This window comes from Molothrus aeneus, chromosome 9 (assembly GCF_037042795.1).
Source record: "Molothrus aeneus isolate 106 chromosome 9, BPBGC_Maene_1.0, whole genome shotgun sequence".
NCBI classification, from domain to species: domain Eukaryota; kingdom Metazoa; phylum Chordata; class Aves; order Passeriformes; family Icteridae; genus Molothrus; species Molothrus aeneus.
Window position 1 is genome coordinate 14,825,736 of NC_089654.1, and position 21,256 is coordinate 14,846,991.

Here is a 21,256-nt window from a genome sequence, read left to right on the forward strand (position 1 = left end):
TTTTCAAAGGGGGCTTTTATAAAAACATTTATATTGGGACTCATGTTGAGATTATGCAATTGGGTAACTCAGTTGTTGAATTACTCTATAGCATAATTCAAAAGAAAGCTAAATGTCTCAATCAAATTAATTTCAACTTACTGCTCTTCACTTTTTTCTGTCACTGCTATCTGTAACACAGATATCAGTTGTGATGAAAATTCAAGGCAGATTTGGCAGGTTTATTGTTCCCTGATCTGAAATGTCTCAAAGAACAGGAGGAGAAGGGACAAGAAGAAACTGAGATGGAGTGAGGACAGGTCATTGAGCTGGGGGGGTGGAAGGGACAGAAGCTCAAGGAAGACCCATGGAGGAACCACCTATGGCAACACAAGGAAAGGGGAAATTGACAGCATAAAGTTAAGCAATTGCGGGATAGTTTTAGATTTTCTCAGACTTTTTAGATATGTGACCTGTCATTTCTCCTTGTTGTTCTCCACAGGGCTAACCAGAGGATAGAATCCCAAGAATAGATACTCAAGAAAGAAAAAGGACAGGTTTCCATTTTACAGATTTGTGTAATAAGGAATTGCCTTTCTAGGTTTTATCTTCTATCATTCAGAATTACCAGATAAAGTCTTTCAACACTTCTGACATAATTTTAATCATGAAGAGGATGATAGCTTGCAGTTTGAGAAACAGGCCTGTCAGAAGACTGCACAAGATTCTTAGTCTGTGCTATGCACATAACACACCAAAACCTTTCTGGCACTCACACAGATCTCCATTTCAGTGGAGTTCACCTTGAGTTCACCTTGGAGTTCATGGCAGCCCATGACAACCGATCTGATCACTAACAGTTAAGCAAAAAGGTCTACCATTTAAAACACCAACCTTCTACTATATAACTCTGAATTAAAAGCAAAGTAAGAGAAAGCAACATGATCCTCTGGGCCATGTCTTCCTTTAGCCAGCCACAGAACAAAGGGCAGGAATCCAAGGGAAAGGCAATTTAATATCCTGACAAAAGCACACAATAACATTCCTATAAATAGTATGGTGTGACTCCTTATTGGCAGAGATGAATTGGATTGCACAATTTCTTACTATAGCTAGTACAGAATGAGAGACATACTTGATTTGCCTGCTGTTATTTAAATTAGGTTCCAAAAGAGCTGGGGAGTGAGGCTGCCAAATGAGTGCTACTGCTTTTTTCTTTGGCAAGGGTTCTGCTCTGTTTCTAAAATGGAACATTTTACAATGAAAACTCTAGGATTATAATCTGAGAAAAAGTTCATCTAAGAAGGTGAAAAAGCACAATTTAACTATTTTTATTCTTTCTCGTCCTGTCTCCAAAATACCAGAAAGCAGAAATAACACAAACACAATGTATAGCTACTTCTCTTTTTGGGGCTGATATGGAAGAATATTAGAAAACTACATCAATTTACTCTCACTTCCTTCAAACAATTAAGACACAAACATTCAGCTATCAATGAACCACCCTGGATACTGGACACTTGTTTCACAACTGCACACAATTTGCTAAGTTCCATATTCCCTGTGAGAAATATGAAAGATATCACTCATTAAAACAAAGCACAGATGTCCTCAGGCAGCTGAGGTTCTTCATGCCAGTACAGACACCACTAAGCCAGGGACAACCCTACTGGCTGCTAGAGACATGAGTTGCTGCTGCCTGACCCTAAATTTACAACAGTTCACTGTGTCATTTATCTGCATTTTCAAGTCCAAATTTCATGATCTGCATTCCAGGAAAGTTAAGAGCAGAAAAATTACTTCTTTTGAGCCTTAAAATACCAAATGCCAATCTGAAGAATACTAAATGTCAAGAATTTTAGCACCTGTTGGGAATTTTGCCCAGGTCTCACTTATGAAATGAATCTAATGATACAGAATCTCTTCCTTTCAAACTAGGAACTACAGTTGAGTTAGTCCAAGATTATGGCATGAAGTGAAAGCAGTCTCTGATGTTGTAGTTTATGTCACACATTAGCAAAGACAACAGAAGATCATGCAACAATGACTTCATGGCTGCTTACACTGCCAGGCTTCCAGACTAATGCATTTCTTCCCTCTGGTCATGGAAAGAAATTCTTTCTCCTACATATTGATACATTCACCCTCAGTGGCATTCTGCCATTGAAGTATCTACAAAATGGTGCTCTCCCTCTGTGTTTTCATAAGATTAACAGTAAAAAATAAAGTGTAATAAACCTTCCACATGATTCTAGCCAAGTGCATCAAGTCCCAGGCATGAGCTGAGGAGGCTCTGAGTTAGTGCTGTGCTCAGTGGCATATTCCCTGAAATCCCCAGGGGGAGAGAGTCCATAGGCTCCTAGACAGGCTGCCTTCAGCTGGCCAGAGCTCCTGGGGTACTGCAGAGTGAACAGCTGGACACTCTCACACAGGAGTAACTGCTGGGTAAGCTTGGATGCAAAACCATTGCTGAAAGGTCCAGAATTTATGAAGTGAATGAATTCCATTCTGTGACAGTGCACAAGTAGAGGGTCAGTGTTTCTAAGACTTCTCACAGATTCCAGCTGTGAAGACAGGATACATTGTTGTTTCCACACACAATGAAGGGAAATTTCCATATGCTTCCATTTAACTGCTGTATCTGACTGTGCTATGCATTTTCTGAGGCCTTCCACACAGAGCTCTGGCTTCTGACACTTCTCCTTCTGAATCCAGAGATGACAAACCCCAGGTTTCAGGGCACCTCAGATATTTTCCTTATGTGAGATTCCACTTCTGATCCGATATTTTGATCTTGAGAGCAGATAAAATTCTCAGTGGCCTCAGTGGGAGTTTGTTCTCAGAGCCTGAGGACCTGGGTCTGTTCTGAGAGCCTCCTTCATGAGACATTCCCAGTCATGCTGGGCAGAGGCAAAGGCCTAAATCACAATTCCAAAACTGGGCTTTCACACAGCTTGGGATATTTGGGATTTATTTTGAGTGATCTTTAATTATAAGCACTGTACTCCATGATGTGCTGCCAAAATCACAGACACATATTTATCAGGAATAAATGGAGCTGTGAAGAGACTCTGATCCAGCCCCTGGTATGAGCTGTACAAGTCTCTTAGGAATCATGGATATGCTGTCAAGCTGGTAGGTGAGGTGAGAGACACTTCACTAATGTGGGCTTTGGATCAGGGTTTTGTATACAGTGAAAAAAGGGTTTCCATTTCCCTGATAAAAGTGAAATGGCAATGACAATCTAACAAGTGCAGGTTCCAAGTTTAGCACACAGTAACTTCTGATTACACTTCTGTCTCCTTCAAAACTGTCTTTGAGAGACTTTGATTGTATTTCCAAAGAACTAAATGCAGGTAAAGAAAATTGACCTTAAAACATTGAAATAGTCCAGTGGTAGTTATAAATGACAACTTTTGCATGTTTATGTGTACAGAAAAGAGTCAAGTGGCCATCTTGGTTCTAGTTTTGCTCTCAGCTGACACCAATGGCAAAGCCCATTTCACTGTGAGGAGAAATGAAGATTCATATTGTTTCCTCCAGGGAAATAGAAGTATAATCTATCTGATTTCAGCACAAAGGAGTTCAGTCCAGAGGACAAAGGGAGCAGCTGTAAATGGGTTATATTCCAGATTCATCTTTGCAACACACCACTCTCTGCTCTAAGGAACAAAAGGAGCATTGGTACTTACTCTTCTTCCCTTAGGTCCCTGTGGCCCTGAAGGTCCTCGTGCCCCTGAAGGTCCCTACATGTCAAACAAACTTATTATTCATTGGCTTCTAAACACAGGTTCCTCAAAATTACAAGGCTTATGCACCTTGAGCAACAACCAGTGCAAGAAAAACAAACCAATCACTTTCACTCATAGTTCAAATTCAATTAATCATGTTTGTAGAATTTATGTAGAAAAATATAATTAACAGACTCTATGTAACATTATTTTTACAAAACACTGATGTGACTGTTGGATAGATTACTTCTAATATCCCCAAATTTTCAGAAGATACTTGTATTTCAGCAATATTATGTTAAAAAGCAAGAATATATTCTGAAAAAAGGTTAATTTATTTATCTGTATTGAGGACCCATGGTAGATAAATCGTATCAATTATACACAGCAGATTAGAATATAATTTATTTTTTATTAACAATGAAACTAAACACATAATGAATCTATTCATACTGTATTAGGCACCAATGAATTTAAAAAATGTTATGCAATTATTAACCATCCTTGCAAAATTCCATTTCCCTACTCGTCTCAATGGAGTGATTTTTGAATGGATGAGTAAATCATATAATTATTTTTCCCCTCTCTCATAGATCATCCTGGCAAAGTGAACAGATTCTGTCTGGATGGGTGCATTTTCATGACAGTTTGATAGATTGCAATACAAACTAGAAACCATTCTTAGTTTCACCAAAGCAAGAAGACAATTTGAAAATAGTTCATTTTATGTCAAACCAAAGCACCACCCTATACCTACAGGTAATCCTTCTGGCCCCACAGGTCCAGGGCCTCCTGGAGGTCCTGGATAGCCCTAGAATTAAAATAAACATAGAAAAGACAGAAAAGTTTTATCTACATTGCTATTATAGCAAAAGCCAAGCCTGCAGCACATTTTCTAGAGAACCTCAACAAGAGCAAGGCCATGGGCACATGTGTGGGCTGTCACTTCTGCAGCCCAACAGCCTTCCATGGAGGGAGTGACCTCTGGGCTGCATGGAGTGCTGTGTCCTGCCTTAGGACGAGGGGGATTGGCAGGAACCCACAGGAGTGGCAGCCAGGAGCTGTTTGGGAAGTGCTGGGCAGTGGAACCAGAGGTGATGATATTTACTAGTCTATCTACTAGAATAACCTGAGTTACCCTGGTTTACACAGGAAATGGTTATTTTACTTTCCCTCCGTTTAATTTTCCCTGCTTAGAGCCATATTCCAAAAATGCAGTTGCTCTGCTATTTCATTCAGCAGATCACTTTGCAATCACTGCTGCAGAGGGGATAAAGCCATAAAATGAAACTTTGTAGGGACTATGCATCATAAATACTGCTCTCCCATAAGGTCTGCAAAGCTAGAAGGGTGAGAATTTATTCTTGTTTTGGAGACTAAAGTGCCTTTCTAAGTAACATAACTGTAGATTTTACATTACTTGTAACTTACCATGACACCTTTGTCTCCAGGAGGACCTACAGGTCCTGGACTGCCTCGCTCTCCCTTTAACAACAAAGAAAGAGAAGAAAAAGAAAAGAACATTGAATATCCTTCCCCTTTTTCCAATGTCCACTGAGTACACCTGTCAGTGCATGACACTATTGGTTGAGGAACTGCCCTTCAGAAACAGTGCAGAGACCTTTTCTAATTTTTCTTTTTTTAAATTTCTGAATTCTTTCCTCCTACAAGCCTATCCATCTTTTGAAAAAAATGATAAAACTGAATTTCTCTGTCTTCTCTTTTCCTAGAAGACTGAAGAAGAGGTTTGGCTACATCAGTCTCTGAGAACTGCTAGAAGATGTTTCCTCTCTGTTGCATGCATCATATTTATAGTATGTTCCTTAATCCATAAAATTCAGGACAGTAAACAAAGAAAAAAGACAATTTTTTCCTCTCTTCCTCTTTTCTTCAGTACGTGTTAGGAAAGCAGAGCTTGTAAAGGAAGGCCAGCCCTTCAAGAGATGCTGAAGCAACTTCAGTAGGGGAAGCAGGAAGGGTGTTTTCTGGTACTCCATACCTTTCACTTTTCATTCATGTCACATCCAGCCCAAATATCAGACTTAGCTGTAGATTATCCTCAGAAGATTACACTTTTATTACAAATAGTGCACATGACATAGTAATAACACTATAATTTATATTGCATACTGTAATTATGCTGGAAATGCATTTGTCATTTAAATCCACATAGCATGTGTTACCCTTGCACTACTTAATCCATAAGAGAGGAAGAATAAATTCTATAGAAACAGCATAGCAGTGCCAGTTATTGCACCATGAAGAAGCTTCCTTCCATTTGCTGATGATAAATTAATTAGTCTTTTACTGCCTTTCCCCTCCTAGCTAAACTAGCAGCAGTATCACAAGGTAATCTTTTTGGGCCAAGTGTAATTATGAAAAACAAGAATCCTTCGACATGAAATTCTAAGATGATATTATCACTAAAACCATAAGAGATTTGTCTAAATCAAAAGCAGGGCTTTCCACTGATGTATTTCCTTTCACAGATTATTTAAATTATAATCGGCTTTTAATGGAATTTCTAGTAGTAGATTAAGACTTCCTCAATAAAATATCTAAATAGCAGACACCAGTCTAGGTGAAATAATTCAGCCCTGCAGGAAAGAAATACAAATGGTGCTGCATCATTCTGACAAACAATTATGTTTTTATCATAATTGAAGCTGACATGCAGTCCAGTAATAACTTCCTGGTTTTCAGTTTTAAAATACTTCACCTAAATAAAACCATGTCAAATACACTTAAGCTGTTTATACTGTTCTAGTCACGTTGAGTTTGCTTTCACAAACACAACTGTTACTGCACAGCAGACAAAACTCAGGCTTGTCTTTTTTATTCAGTTCATGTATACAGCCAAGTTTTAGCTTTCTACTTCTGTCTTCATTATGTAGTAGTGCAAAACCAGTGAGTACTGTATAAAACAAGTTTCATGCCAGTTTCTCTGAAACAATAGCAGTATAATAAAGTGATATAAGAAAGGTATCAAATCTGTCAACTCCAAATTAACTGTGAAGTAAAATCAAGCATATCACATATATACCTCATATAGGAACATTTGGATTACAAGTATTTAAATCCCCATGCTCTGAAATAGCTACAGGAATATTAACTCTGACAGCGGTCAGTAAATGATCTCTCACCAGTACTTTATCACCCCAATGGTTTTCAAAGCTGCTGAGCGGTCAGATCCATTATTATACCTTTTCACCAAGGTTTCCAGATGGCCCAGCTTCTCCAGGTAAGCCAGCTGATCCCTGTATACAAAGAAAGGAGACTTTTGCTTGCATGATGTCTCTACTAGTTCATGGCCAGCAGCTCTCCAGCAACAGGGCAGGGCCCATTTCTCCCTCACAGAGAGTCCTGTGAGACAGAGCAGGGCCCATTTCTCCCTCACAGAGAGCCCATGTCAGCCTAAGGGCACCTTGGGACAGTGGGGGCTGCAGGGGGTACCTGGCTCGCAGGGACCCTGCATCTCAGCACAACTGCAAACAGCTACTGCCAGGAGGGAAACTGCATCCACTTCATCACAATAGCAGCCTGCCAACTCAGATCTGCCACTCAGCTCTACCTTGCACTGCTAAAAGCTTTACAAACATACAAATAAATAATGATATTTATTTGTGATAATTGCTCTGCTAGTGCTTCAGTCTGACCACAAATTTCAAAGGGAATAAATTCAGTGGAACAAAGTAAAATGCAGTCAAAACAAACGTATATTGGATCAGGTGTTTTCAGAATTTTCCCTTCAAGAGCAGTAGCCCCAAATGCCTTTGAAGTCAGAGGATCAGAGCCTTTCAGCCATTCAAAAATGAATTCTCTCCTGAGGCTTTCTCACAAATTTCCACTGGATAGAACAAGTACGATCATATGGGATGGGAAACAGGAGAGGAAATACTTTTCAAACCTTATTCCCAGTGCTTACAATACCTACTTTATTATGAAAGCTAAAAGAAAAAGAAATTATAGCACAAGGTTCTAATTGTGAAAAATATGACACAATGAGCCTGAAGAAAAAGGACTGAGTGCCCAGAGTACACTGCAAGACTGCTCTTGGAACATGGCAGAAATGTGGAAGCTCCAGCAGTGATATAACACACAACTGTATGATGCCTGTATCACTTTAAAAAGGAAAAAAAAGAGAAAGTGATGTCAATTCACACATTGGCATTGCCATCTTTTTGTGTGCAAGAAGGAACTAGCATTAGTAGCACTACACTGGCACTGAAGTACAATTTGAAAATAAAAAGGCATTACTTAAAAAAATTAAAAATGCAGTCTTTATCTGTAGAATCTGGATACAGTTCAGCCTCAAGTCCTTTAACAAAACAGGTGCAAAGTAAGTGGAGATTTTATGATTACTTGTTCTCTTGGACTGCTAGCTATGCTGGAAATCCCACAGTTTGAACATATGGCAAAGAGCCAGTGATACAGCTACTTTTGAGGCTGACAGTACTGCACAAATCACTTTATGTAAGGAACTAAAGAGATAAGCAGGCACCTCTATGGCCACTGGACTGATATATGATGTGTGGGAACTTGTGTATTATATGTCAGAACTGAGATGTCTCTTGCCTTGGCAGCAGCCAAAGATGGGTCCTGGTGATACGGGCGCTGAGGCAATGGCCCCGACGTCACTGGCAGCAACGAGGGACTTTTGTGATGGATTCTGAGAGTGAGAGCTCCCAGTCAGAGCCAACAGTAGGCCTCAGTAGCAGGCAGAAAGCTTTGAGACAAAGAATTACCCTGTACTCCTGCTTATCAAGGTAAGAGGTGTGGAGGTACAGTTTCAAAACGCTAAAGATTAATCACTTTGATTCCCCTGTTCCAGAAAGAACAGGAGACATAATGAGAGCCAAGGTGAAACTCAGACTGTTCTCTCCCCACAGAGACATTTCTCATCTCCCACCCAATGCCATGCTGTTTGCAGAACTGAAGATGCTGATCAGAAAGATGGAGAGCTGTGCCTTGCCCCAGCAGTGAATCATTTAATATACAGCTCTGCTCAAGTTCTCTTCTCAATTCAGAAGTACTGTCTTCCCAATTTGGTTGCTCTGGGCTGCAAGAGCAGCAATGACTAGGAAGCAGTGACTGTGAATGTGTTCTTGTAGTCCCTAGCACATTAGGGCAAGGGACTCCTCCAGAGAAAGGACAGAAACTGGCTATTAAACAGAACATTTCTTATACATTGGCTATTTCTCAAAAGTAGTTAAGAAAATTTATGGTAAAAACACTAAGAAGGCTGATAAAAAGATGCAAAAGAAACTTGGCATACCTGGAATTGGATATCTATGGAAAGCAAAACAATAGTCAAGATGACTAGAAGTGAAGCCAGTGAAATGCTAAAAGCAACAGGGACTTCAGAGGGTATGAAGGGGAAAGAAATTCATGACAGGTTAACTAAATGCTCTTCCATCCCTCTATTCAAAACAGAGGTCAAGTGTCTGAGACTGAGAAAATGCTAGGGCTGGTATGCACACAGGCAAGGGAGCCAAAATACTTCAGAATAGAATCTTGAATTTCAAACAATTAGTAGTATTCAGTGAAAAGAAAGTACAGAGAGCAAAACATCTTGTTCTGTCAGCATATTAACCATAAAGTGAATTTTTCCCTACATCATTCCTGACAGACTTTCTGTAAGATCATGTGTCTCTTAAAATCCCAGATTTGGACTGGCTTGCTATAAAGACCAGCTACTAGGACTGGATTGAGGTTTCAACTCTCTCTCCATCTTATGTAAGAAAATGAATACAGTCCAGAGCAGATCTGTTGAATCAATGTCTTCCAGTATCCCTTCAATCCTCTGGGGAGCACTGATGGATTCCAAATATAAAACTGAATATATTAGAAAACAAAAAAGTGAAACAAAATCCTGAAGTGATTAAAAAAAGAAATCAGCAACTTATTAAAAAAATAGTCATCAACCTTCATTTACAAGGACTTGTGTAAAAGTCTCCAGTGACAATAACAGCATAATAACAGTATTTTAGAAACCTTCTTGACAGGAGCATTTTTTACAAAATGAATCAAAGACCAGATCTCACAACTAACACATGCCTGAGAAAGACAAAAACATCTTGCCAGGACATATGCTCTGTATTAGAAACTGGACTGCAGCTGAATAATTGAAAACACATTGTACACTTAATGCAAACTCAAGTATGAAGTAATCCATTGAAAAACCTGGTAGTGAGAAATGAATATACAGCTAGTTCCAAACATTCCCATGGCAGCAGTTACCTGCCAGGTTGTACTTTAATATGCTCGTCTGTGATAATTGAAAATTTTCCAATCCAGTGCTATTTCATTTACAGTTCAGCATTCTCAAATGTTTTTATTCAACATTCATTTAATACGATGACATAATACATTTAAAATACTATCTTGTCACAATGACATTTTTCTATTAATTTCCTGTCTGTTGAGAAAGTTGGTTTGTAATCAACCAGAGGTGATAATCTGAGTGAAAATCTCTGATTTGCTATGGTCAATGGAGGAAGTGAATAAGAGCAGAGATGCACCATATTTGTACCTTGCAGCTGATATTTCACTCCATTCTTTAGAGGACTCCAAAATTCAACTACCTGAATATTTGAAAGGCAAAATGTACTGGATATCCATGGAAAGCAAAACAATAGTCAAGATGACTAGAAGTGAAGCCAGTGAATTGCTAAAAGCAACAGGGACTTCAGAAGGTCTGAAGGGGAAAGAAATTGATGACAGGTTAACTAAATGCTCTTCCACCTCTCTATTCAAAACAGAGGTCAGAAGTATCTGAATACTTGAAAGGCAAAATGTACTGGCACCAATGACCTGCTCAACAGCAGTTTTAATAAATAAATAAATAGATTAAATTTTGCTTCCAGTGTCAAGCAGGGTAATTCTGTTTGATGGCACCTGTAGAGGAATGCTTGCATTTAAGGGAAGCTGCCTGACCGAGTGGGGGTAGGATGTGCTCACTGACAAAACCTTGGAGGCTGAACTGCAGATACCATGTGCAGGCACTATTATGAACCCTAAAAAACAGCTGAAACCAAAGGATAAAAAGAACCACTAGCAAAAAATCCTTCAAAAAATGAGCAACAGCTTGATAAATCTAATCTCTAGATACTGTAACCACTTTCTGCACTCCTCTCAGCAGGAGCTATAGCATATCAGTTCACCTGGGGTATAAACAAGAAGCACAAGGTAAAACACAGAAGTACCTTTATTGCCATTCACTGTTAAGTCCTTCATAGAACCCACAATAATCTCTATCCAACTGCTTTCTGAAAGCAGCTGGAGCAGTTCCTTCTTTGGCAATGTCCCATGCATTCACCAGACTTTGAAAAAAAAGGCTTTCCTCAATTGACTTATCTTTTAGCCTATGGTTTAAAATTCTCTTTTGTATATCCCTAAAGCCCAGACTTTTCAGGATAATTCAAACAACTCCTTCTGTTGAGCATCCTGAACACATCAGTTAAAGTTCACTTAATCTTTTCTTCAAGCAAAAGGAATTGCAGTTTCCATTCTCCCTGAATTATGCATCCCTGGTGCCTAATTCAGCTAATTTTTACTCCTCTGAAAGATGTGGTAATTGCTTTATGGTAATTCTTCCCAAAAGCAGCTCAGCTACAAGGCACATGGCCTGTCTGCAGTATTTTATTGTCCTTCACAGACTCCTGCAGACTGACCATTTGCAGCCTGCTCTGGAGCTGCCATCCACAGCCCAAACATCACTGCTTCTCCTTTGCTGCATTGTAAGGGTTTTTTCATGGCAAAGCACTTTTTATTTCAGCTTGGTTTCCTTCTGTTGTTTCAAAAACTATGTGCAACCAGGGAAATTTGCTGACATGTAATTTCTGAAGATTATTTTTCCAGGATTTGTGTTCATGAACTCTGCCTTTTGACACCAGTTGCACATACTACAGCTGACAGTTCTACCCCTTCTACTCTGTCTCAATGTGTGTATAAACATCAAGGATTTCTAATTCAGAAGTGTACAGGCTGAATTTCTTTAACAAATTTTAGCAAATAGATCATTTGTATGAGATGCTTGAAATCAGTTTCAAATATTTACTCTCCATCACTGAACTACATTTATCTAAGCATAAAAAAATCCAGTTGCAAATGTCAGCAAGGAAAAAAAATTTTCCTCCCCCAAAATATAAGGGGAATTTTCTCAATAGCTGAAGGGGTTGTTTCTTTTGGCATGGCTTCCAAAAGATTTTGTCTCATCAGCAGTGTACATTTGCTCTGTCTGCTGTTCCCTTGCTTCTCACTATCTTACCCAATCCCTCTTCAATTGGACCTGTTGGTCCTGCAGTTAACCAAATATCCTGCAGCAAGGAACAGCTGCTGGATTCTACCTCAGCTCAGGGCTCTGCTGAACCAAGCAGCCCCACCTCAATCTGCCTCCCTTCCCCTTTAGACAAACACAACATATGCTGTAGCCAGAAAAACAGTTTTCGTTGTAGGACTTGGTTAAAGAATAGTGTCTGAAGTCTGACTTTAAGCACATTCCTGGTCTACTCCTAAATGTGTGTCATTTATGCCTACGAGCACAGCAAACATTTTATAAATTTAGTCTACTCTGTTTCCACAGTGGACAAGCATCCAGAAATATTTTGGCAGAAATGTGCTCTGAAGAATAAGCAGCTTCATGTGACCTAAGAAATGTTGGATGCTGTGGCTTCTATCCTATTGACAGAGCTGAATTTCAGCACATATTCCACCTTACTAGGATGAAAAGCCAAGTGTTACAGTCCAATCTCCTGCTGTTGAAGTTTCCCTGCTTGTGCAGAGTTGCCATCTGTGCTCTTCAAAGCAGGTATTAAGCAGGACCTGGGAAAGCTGCTACAGAAAAGGAATAACTATTTTGGCACCTCAAACAGCAGTTACAGACATTCTAGTCAATGACAGGAGATGGATGACATTTTAGTCAATGACAGGGGAAGCAAGGAAATTGAAAGAAACAGAAGAAAAATATTGGTATCAATAGCAGACAGGCACATGTGGTCATGGCATAATTTTCAATGAATTCACCATTTACAGGATTTATGATTGCAAAATTGCCTCTTTGGACAGCTTATTCAGGAAATGCACTAGTTGTCATTTGGAAAACTGGAATGCTATGATGGATTCCCCACTGCTAAGAACCAGTATAATATATTTTAACCATGGACTTGAAAACATGTGTTACATCTTGTAATTTGAAGAAGTGTGTCCATAGATGTAATGAATAAACAGAAAACCATAGGCAAGCCAAAAAGGGAAGCTGGTGAGGTTGTGGTGCAGAAGGGAAAAATCCAAATACACAACATTCTTTAGACATTGGGCTTATCAATATTTTAGCAATTTCTTTTTCCCTTTGCCTTTAATATTAAATAAACTTTACAGTAGTTGTACATTTTCTACTGCTATTTGTACAGTTCCTTTCTATATTTAGTGTCACCAAGCACCAGGTAGCACACAAACTGCACAAGGCATCACTAAGGACAGATATGCCCCTTTTTTTGACTCCATCTCAAAATCTGTCCCCGTGGTTGGTAGCACTTGTACTTTGCTCTTGCACTTTGTTTTTCAAACTTTCTTCTGTTTTTCAAATTTTTTGTTTGTTTGTTTTGTGTGTGGCATGTTTTAGTCCAGAGATGTCCTCATGCCACCAGAGCCAATACTGAATAGCAGGGAGTGGATTTATCTGTGAATTAAGAAGACCAAACTCCATGTGCACACCAAGGGAAAGAGAAATTACTTGTTACAAACAGAAGCTGTTGAGAAGCTGGAAGCAAAGTCTGTGTCCAAAGCACACAGAAGTGAATATTTCGCACCAGGGCTCACGTCTGGAAAAGAATTTTATGCATATGAGAAAAACCATCTTCCTGTTAGCACTTTTCAATTCTCTTTGGAAAAGCTTAACTGTTACAGATTGCAGTGGTGAATAAGGTGAAGGAAAGGAGTTTTGAAAGGTCTAAGAGTTCAGTGTGCTTGTGCCTCCTCTTGGTGTTTCACCACTGGCCTCAATGACAACAAAATATATCTTCTCCCCCTAAAAATCATGTAGTGGACACAGGTCCTCTGCTGCCAGATAATGCAAAGGTAACAACAGATCAAGGGCCTATGAAGCTCATTTGATTAGATAAACGTACATAAAGCAGAAGATATTCTACAATCGACAGGTAAAAATAAGAAATATTTATCAATAACTTAGAAACTAGTTTGGTTTTCAGGTATCGTGTGCCATTCTGTATCACATAAGTTCTCCAAATAACACATGCAGGAAATGGCAATTAACGATTGGCCATAATTATCTTTCTTCACAAGACTGTAACAGGGCTTGTTTGGCATAGAAAATATTATTTAATTCTTGCAGCTTGACCCTGACTATAGTCAGGTAGCTGGTATGAGGATTTTATTTAACATCACTGCAATGTTTCATCATTGATTATGTGTTTGAGCTAGTAATTGCTACATAGAATGGAGCTCTTTTAGTGGTATATATTATACAAAATATCTGAGTTGTGCAAAATTTGTCCACTGAATTCAAGCTCATTGTGAAGCAAAAAAAAAAAAAAAAAATTCTATGTCAAATCCAGAAAGTTAAGTAACTAGGTTCTGTGACTATTTCATGTACTAGTATTGATGTAATGATTCAAGATTGAGCCCAGCTTTGTCTTTTGTTGGGGGTTTTGGTGCATGTGGCACTGTAAAACACAGTAAATGCTATCAGTTTTCCCTAGCATGTCACAGGCTGAAAAACAGAATTCACACGTAACAAAAGCCACACTTCGAGATACACTGGATGACTTCCAAGGGGACATTGTGGCATGTCATGGCACTGCTCCTTCCTGTGTCAGCAGATACTTTTAACAGACTGCGAGTCCAGCCCCTCAGTGCCCTTCCCCAGAGCACAACCTCCAGAGTGCCCAGTGGAGCTGAGCTGACCAAGCAGCAGTTTGTACCATTTCTGCAGGCACCAAGCAGTAGATGAGGTGCCTCAGGTACATCTGCTCTGTGCTTTGCAGACCATGGGGAGCAAACTCTGACTACCCACTTAGCTGGACAGAGTGTGTGTGAGTAGTACAGCACTAAGCCCAAACCAGAGTGTGGTATCTCTCCTCAGCATAGGTTAATTCCAGAAATAAAATCGATTTAATCATGTTCTACACAATATTTGGGTAACTCAAGCATAGGCCAACAAGCTCACATCTGCTCATAAATCCCAGATGAAAGTTAAAATACAGAAGGGCAGGGGATGAAGTTAAGTAGAGAGAATTCCAAAGTGGTATGTTTCAGTGACAACTATCAACTAAAAAAGCACCTGCAGTGGAAGAACTGAGAGAGATCAGGCCTTGAAAAAAAGCAGGATAGGAGGTTGTGGATCTCAAACTGAATAACAACACACTAATGTAAAAGGGAGCATGTCTATGCAAGAAATAGGCTTGTAGGAAGCAATGTTTCCTTTCTCAGCATTCTTAGCAGCTTGGGCAGTAAGCTGGAGTCATAGATGCTTGGATGAATTGGAAACAGACTGCAGGGGAGTTAGAATGTGACTTAAATTATCTCAAAAACATAACAGGCTAATTGAATTGGGACTGTTAAGCCTGAAAAGAAAGAATGAAAGAGGCACAGAATAACAACCACCATATGTAAAATGCTGTTTCCAGCAGAAAGGAATCAGGTTACACAAGTGAAAGAACTTTTTAAAAAATAGAGAAGCCCTGGTCTTGGAACTTTTTAATAACTGGCTAGACAAATATTTGTCAGAAATTATGCAAAGATAACAGGTCCTGCCTAGGCAGAAGAGAATGGACTACATGTCACCACAAGGTCACCTTGAGATCTGTGATTTTATGGAGCACAGGCAGAACAAGCCTGCAAAATACATCTCAGGCTAAATGCAGCCTCTCAAATGATGTAGTGGAAAAGGATCACTTGCTCACTTACATGAACATGCCTTGGAAAATCCCTACAGCCACCTGCAATATTCACACAACATGCTGGGAGAAAAGCAGAATTACATTCGGAAATTGCTTAAAATGGGAAATTTCTTTAGATAGTATGAATCTTAAAGATTACAAAAGTATAACTGACATACTACAGCTTCGAATAGAGGCAAACTTCATCAGAAATGTCTACAACCAATTATTCATTCACTTACAAATAAAACAGAATTAAAAAATGAACCAGAAAGAGAATTCAAGCTTACTGCTTCACCAGTTTTTCCAAGGTTTCCTTGGTCTCCTTTTTCTCCCTGTTAAATGTAGAAAACAGATGACTGAGTTCACTAGAAAAGTAATTTCTTTCATATGTGTATATTAAAGTCCTCTGTTTTCCTAGGAGCCTCTTTATTTTCTAAACTACATCTGCCAATTAAAACTTTAAAAGCTAAAATTAAGTAACCAAAACCAATTTTGTCAGTGGCTAATTTTGATCTGGTAAAATGATGTCCTAATGTATTCAGGATTTGCCTGCACAAATAAAAACTATCAATTAAGTGCTCACAAAACACATTAGGTCAGCAAACACTATATATTAATTATTCTATTTTTATTTAAATCTTTCAGCAAATTACCTTCACTATTTCACTACTGCTTTAAAGGTAGATATTGCCTGTGCAGTTTATTGATTACTGTAATTTTGTTATGAAATATTAGGAAAATTGACATTTGAATGACATTTTAACAAACTTCTCCCCCTTCCCCCAAACTTTTGAAACTGTCATTAGGTATAAATTAATTCTGTTCTCCAAAATAACACTGTTACATAACTGGAACATTCTGCTGTGTGTTTCACAGGTGGAAGCTGGGTGTATAAGCACTATTGATTATCTGGCTGGGACTATAATCCAGTTATCTAATAACTGATGAACAGTTATTTGCACACTGTTTACACAGATTGTAGATCAGCACTGGGAAATTCTGCTGCCAGGAGCTCCTCTTTTGAGCTGCAGCACTTCATCTCATCCCCATTCACACTTCCAAAATCCTGCCAGTGTAGGAACTGCCCCGAGTCCCTCGCTGCCCCCAGGCCCAGGCACCCTCACATTCCCAGGCTGTTCAATTTCATTTTAGCAGGTGCAGTCTTTGCTCACACACATCCCTGTCTCCTAGAAATCCTGTCTCCTGCACAATTTTCTCCTTTTTCAAAATGAGATCTTGCAAGAAACAGAATCATCAGTACGATACACATTTATATTCTTTGGAAGCATGTGTGCTTTCACTGGTATGTCACAGTAAATAGCTGTGTAAAATTCTATTCCAAATACATTCTATTTATTTCATAATAAAACCATCACTTACCTTCAAACCTTCTGGTCCAGGATCACCTACATAACCGTTCTGTCCTGGCTTTCCCTAAAGTAAAGATTAGAATAAAATATTGTAAATATTTTATTTCAAAAAGATAATTTCATCCCAGTTTATCCATTTATCAAAATACATGCACTAAAAATGTACCATTTAGTAATAATTAATATAAAAATTTTAAGCAAGTGTATTTAGAAATCTGTATCTGAAAATACACAGTTGAATATTTCATCAAATACAGGAACAGTAAGCAAAATTTGTATTAAGTCTTACAGCAGTTAACACTGAGAAAAAACTGTCACAATCCAAGATTGAAACACATTTCAATTTCACGTTGAAAAAACATATTAGGGAGACAAAAAAAAGGCAAGGCAATGTTCTCTCCTGGTTAATTCCAGCAGAACAGGGACTCAACACTAATAAAATTTGATGCTTAGACTTGAGGGACTGCTGTGATAGCTGTCCTTCCTCAACCAGACAAAATCAGCTCAAACACCCTCTCCTTATTCAGCAAATCGATGATTTTGAGCCTCATTTCTGTCCACTAGCATTTTGCTGCTGACAGATCTGGTTGCTATGATACTGTGGTAACAGCACTGCTAGCCAGAAAATATAGCAACATCAATCAGAGCAGGATCACCAAGGGACAGGATCTTTGAAGCACTTGACAACATGCATCCCTCCCTCTGTCATCACTCACACAGACTCACAAAGGCACACAAACCAGAAAGCTTTCCCCCTTAATTTTCAATTAGATGTTTATAATGTAATTATGTCTCCCTTTTAAGAAATTGTTTTCCCTCCTGGTACACTTTACTTCCTCAACCACATAAAACATGGCCTAACCATTTGTCTATCTGGAGAGCACAGCCCTGCCTACACAAACTTTCCCCTTCTGCTCTGAGGAAAAGGCCCTGGGCCAGCAAACAAAGGTCCAGGGGACTGGACCTGGCTCTTGAGCAAGTTGCTGATGAGATTGCTGAAGGCTGACAACTGGAGAAAGAAAATTAATTCAATATTTTAATGATTCAGTATCAAAATCATGCTGATGGGTCCTAAAAAGAAATGACCAGTGGCTGTTCCAGCAAACTGAATAATTGGGATCACTAGAGTCTGTAATAAGAGTTTTCCATTCCACATAAGCTGAGAAAAGAGCAAGTAAAGCAACAGATAATAAAACTTTTCTTAAAAAGAGATGGCATTTTTTCATTTGGCTCTTTTGCTTCAGCTGCTCTGTTCCTGTCTTTCAGAGTATGTGTGTGTTAGTTTCTGAGCATCTGAGAAATTCTCTATATGGCTTAAAATTGTATTAAACTGTTTCAGCAGGTTCCATGACTACTTGTATTAATCCCTTTCTATAACTCTCATTCTCTTTGCCCACCTGAGTGATTTCATTCTGCCCAACAAGTTCCAACAAATTAAATCACTTTAGGAACATATTTTTGGTTTTGCCAATGGACTAATATATGGAAAAGCCAAGAATGCAGGGAGAAAAGACCACGAAGAGAAATTCTGAGAGAACCAGATAAAGTAAGTCATGTCTTTCCACAAGGCTTAACAACAAATAAGTGATAGGCTTCTGCAGGTCACTACATACTGTTGGACTACTTTGTTGTAAAGAAACTTAAGATCTTTCTGTGCAGCAAGACTGTAACATAAAAATGTTTTAAGTGAAATTCATCAAAAGAATAGTAGTGGCCCCTATAAACTGCCTTGATAATTTTAAGCCTTATGAGAGCTGAACTGGAGTTACAGCTTGTAAAGGTTTCTTGGCTGTCACTCCTCAGCTATATAATATCTGCAAAGGACATAGAACAGATGGAAGTTGATCAGAAAATGGAACAAGTGGATTTAACTGGTAAAGCAATCTGAAACACATGGATTTGGCTTTAAACAGAAATACAATACATTTACACATGGAGGAAAAGCCACTGACAGAAGGTTAAAGTAGGGATGGCTGCTTTTCTACTTGCAAACCCCTGAGAAAATTACTCTTCCAGGGCAGGGTAATCCCAAAGGAAATGTCTGTTTCCTAAAATATTAACTGCAAGTTCTACCCTTCTCTTTCAGGAAACAGCAACCAAGTGTGCTTCCTTTCACCTCACAACTGGTATGTACAGGTGTGGATATAAATATCTCTCACTATCACTCTATTTCAATCCTTCCATAGGCTTCCCACATGCCCTCAGCCCACAGGCAGGCACTTCCAAAAAAATACTGCACTGGGGGTGTGGGGCAGATTTGAGAACATTTTCCACTATCAACAGGAGAAACTGCTCATCTTGTGACTACATAAATTCCAGCTTCTGTTTAACATATATAGCTCAGAAAGGAATCAGCTTGCAACAGTTCCTTTTTATTTTCTGGTTTAAACAATCTCCACTCTTTTAAAGGCATTTTCTTCTCCAGCAATGAAGAAATTAAAAAAAAAAAAAAAAAAACCAAACACCAATGCTTGCATTGAGTGAGCTGAGCTGCACTGACAGTTACAGTGTTAATATTTGGATAGCCTTTGAGAGAGAGGGTTAAGTGAGTGGACACTGAATAAACACTCACATCTTTAGTATGGCAACTCCTGTAGTTTCATGGGACAAATAAGCAAACACCAAAAAAATCAGGTAGTTTTTTTTAAATGTAGAAGGATTAATTTAAGAGAATATAAGTATTTGACTTTGGAATAGAATGGGTGGGAAGGTTTGGAAAGGAACAAATGAAACATCAAATGATGTGATCACATTCAGTTCAAACACTTCTTCCAAAGTTGAGACAGACTGAGGTCTTTGGAACTGAGATATATCCTGAGTAAGCAGGGGAACATCCTCAGTTTTGTCTCTAGTTGCTTTAGACATCTGGAGATTCTTTTGTGAGTGGCGACTGAGAACCCCTGTGCAGGTTCAAATTCACTTGTGTTCCAGCAGAAGATGATCTGTTTTGATGGCAGCACTGCTCAGGTGAGTCTCAGGGGTCTTTGGTCTCTTTCATGTTTTTAAAAGCAAATGGTAGAAACAAGGGCAGGGAAGGGAGGAGGGAGAAAAACAAGGTGAAATTTTATGGCTGCCAGCTTGCCACAAGCCCAAACCTGAACTAGGGATTGGATATTTTGACCAGAAATTGTAAAAGAGATGAGGATGCCAGAAGCACTAGAAACCTGCTCTGTTATTGTTTCATAAGAATAATGAAAGGTTTACAGTACATCACCTACAAGGGTACTTTACCTACCTCAGACAAGCCCCAGCAAATTAAGGTAACAGTGGCTGAGAAGAGGAGGAACTTATTTAACCTTGCCCACAAATAAAGGCTGTGGGGCAGGAAGCAAGGCTGTACTGAGAAAAACACAGGCAAGGCTTCCAGATAGAACAGCTAGACATTAGAAGAAAGGACTGAAACCAGGCAAACAACTGAAGCAGATTGATGAGGAAAATGAAGAATTCCCACTCCTGGAGGCTGCAAAACACAAGTTAAACACATCTGTCAGCTAAAGACAGAGCTGACAGCTGATGGTGCCTTGGGGCCATGCATGGCCAGACCCCTTCTTCAGGTCCCTCCTCTGCCCCCATGGCTATTTAATGAGTGCAGTGACAACACAGTAGGGACAGTGTTTACTTTCAGGTGTAACATCCACTTCCTAAATCTCCTTTCATGGAAGATGGAAGTAAAAGCTATGTAAATCAAATGAACATCAAACTGCAGTCAAGGAAGCATAATTTAAAAAGACAGATGTGTTCAGCAGCTTATCGAGTTAGTCCTGCTACACTGTGTGAGATCTCAGCCCTGGTTGTGACTCTCACCCACTCAGTGTGTGTCACATGTGGGAGGGCAGCACCAAGGACAAGCAGAGGTGGGAGCAGAGTGCAGAGCAGCAGCACAAACAAGCTGGCCTGGAGCTGTGAAACAGCTGGAGTCCAGAGAAGCCAGAGAATCCAGGCAAGAGCCTCTGGGCCCCTGGACAAGGAGGAAAACCAGGCAGAGCTGCCCATCAAGCAAAATCCCCTTTTGCCCTATCTCTCATTTCAGGAGGTATGTTAGCCAGCAAGCTACTAAAAAATGTCTAGAGCCAGCAACCCTGGGGCTCCCTTCAGAGGCACATACTCTGCTCCCAGCTGCTTGCTGTGAGAGAGAAACCAGAGAGCCATAAGACATGCCAATGGTGTGCACATTTCCCACTGAGAGAAATAAAATCCTAAATAATTTAGGTCAAATTGACACAAAATAGATAAAAAATATTTCAGTTTGCTAGGTTACACAAAAATGTTTCCTCCT

General features: G+C 39.3%; 1 protein-coding gene across 1 annotated transcript in view; it reads right to left on the reverse strand.

Moving 5' to 3' along the window:
- Positions 1–21,256, reverse strand: part of COL24A1 (collagen type XXIV alpha 1 chain) — a 114,825-nt gene that overhangs the window by 37,814 nt on the left and 55,755 nt on the right. The window contains exons 23-28 of the mRNA XM_066556038.1: positions 16,991–17,044; positions 15,898–15,942; positions 6,914–6,967; positions 5,142–5,195; positions 4,468–4,521; positions 3,672–3,725 (exon numbers count right to left, since the gene is read on the reverse strand). Of these exons, the coding sequence (XP_066412135.1) occupies positions 3,672–3,725; positions 4,468–4,521; positions 5,142–5,195; positions 6,914–6,967; positions 15,898–15,942; positions 16,991–17,044 (315 nt within the window). The remainder of the gene's footprint in view (positions 1–3,671; positions 3,726–4,467; positions 4,522–5,141; positions 5,196–6,913; positions 6,968–15,897; positions 15,943–16,990; positions 17,045–21,256) is intronic.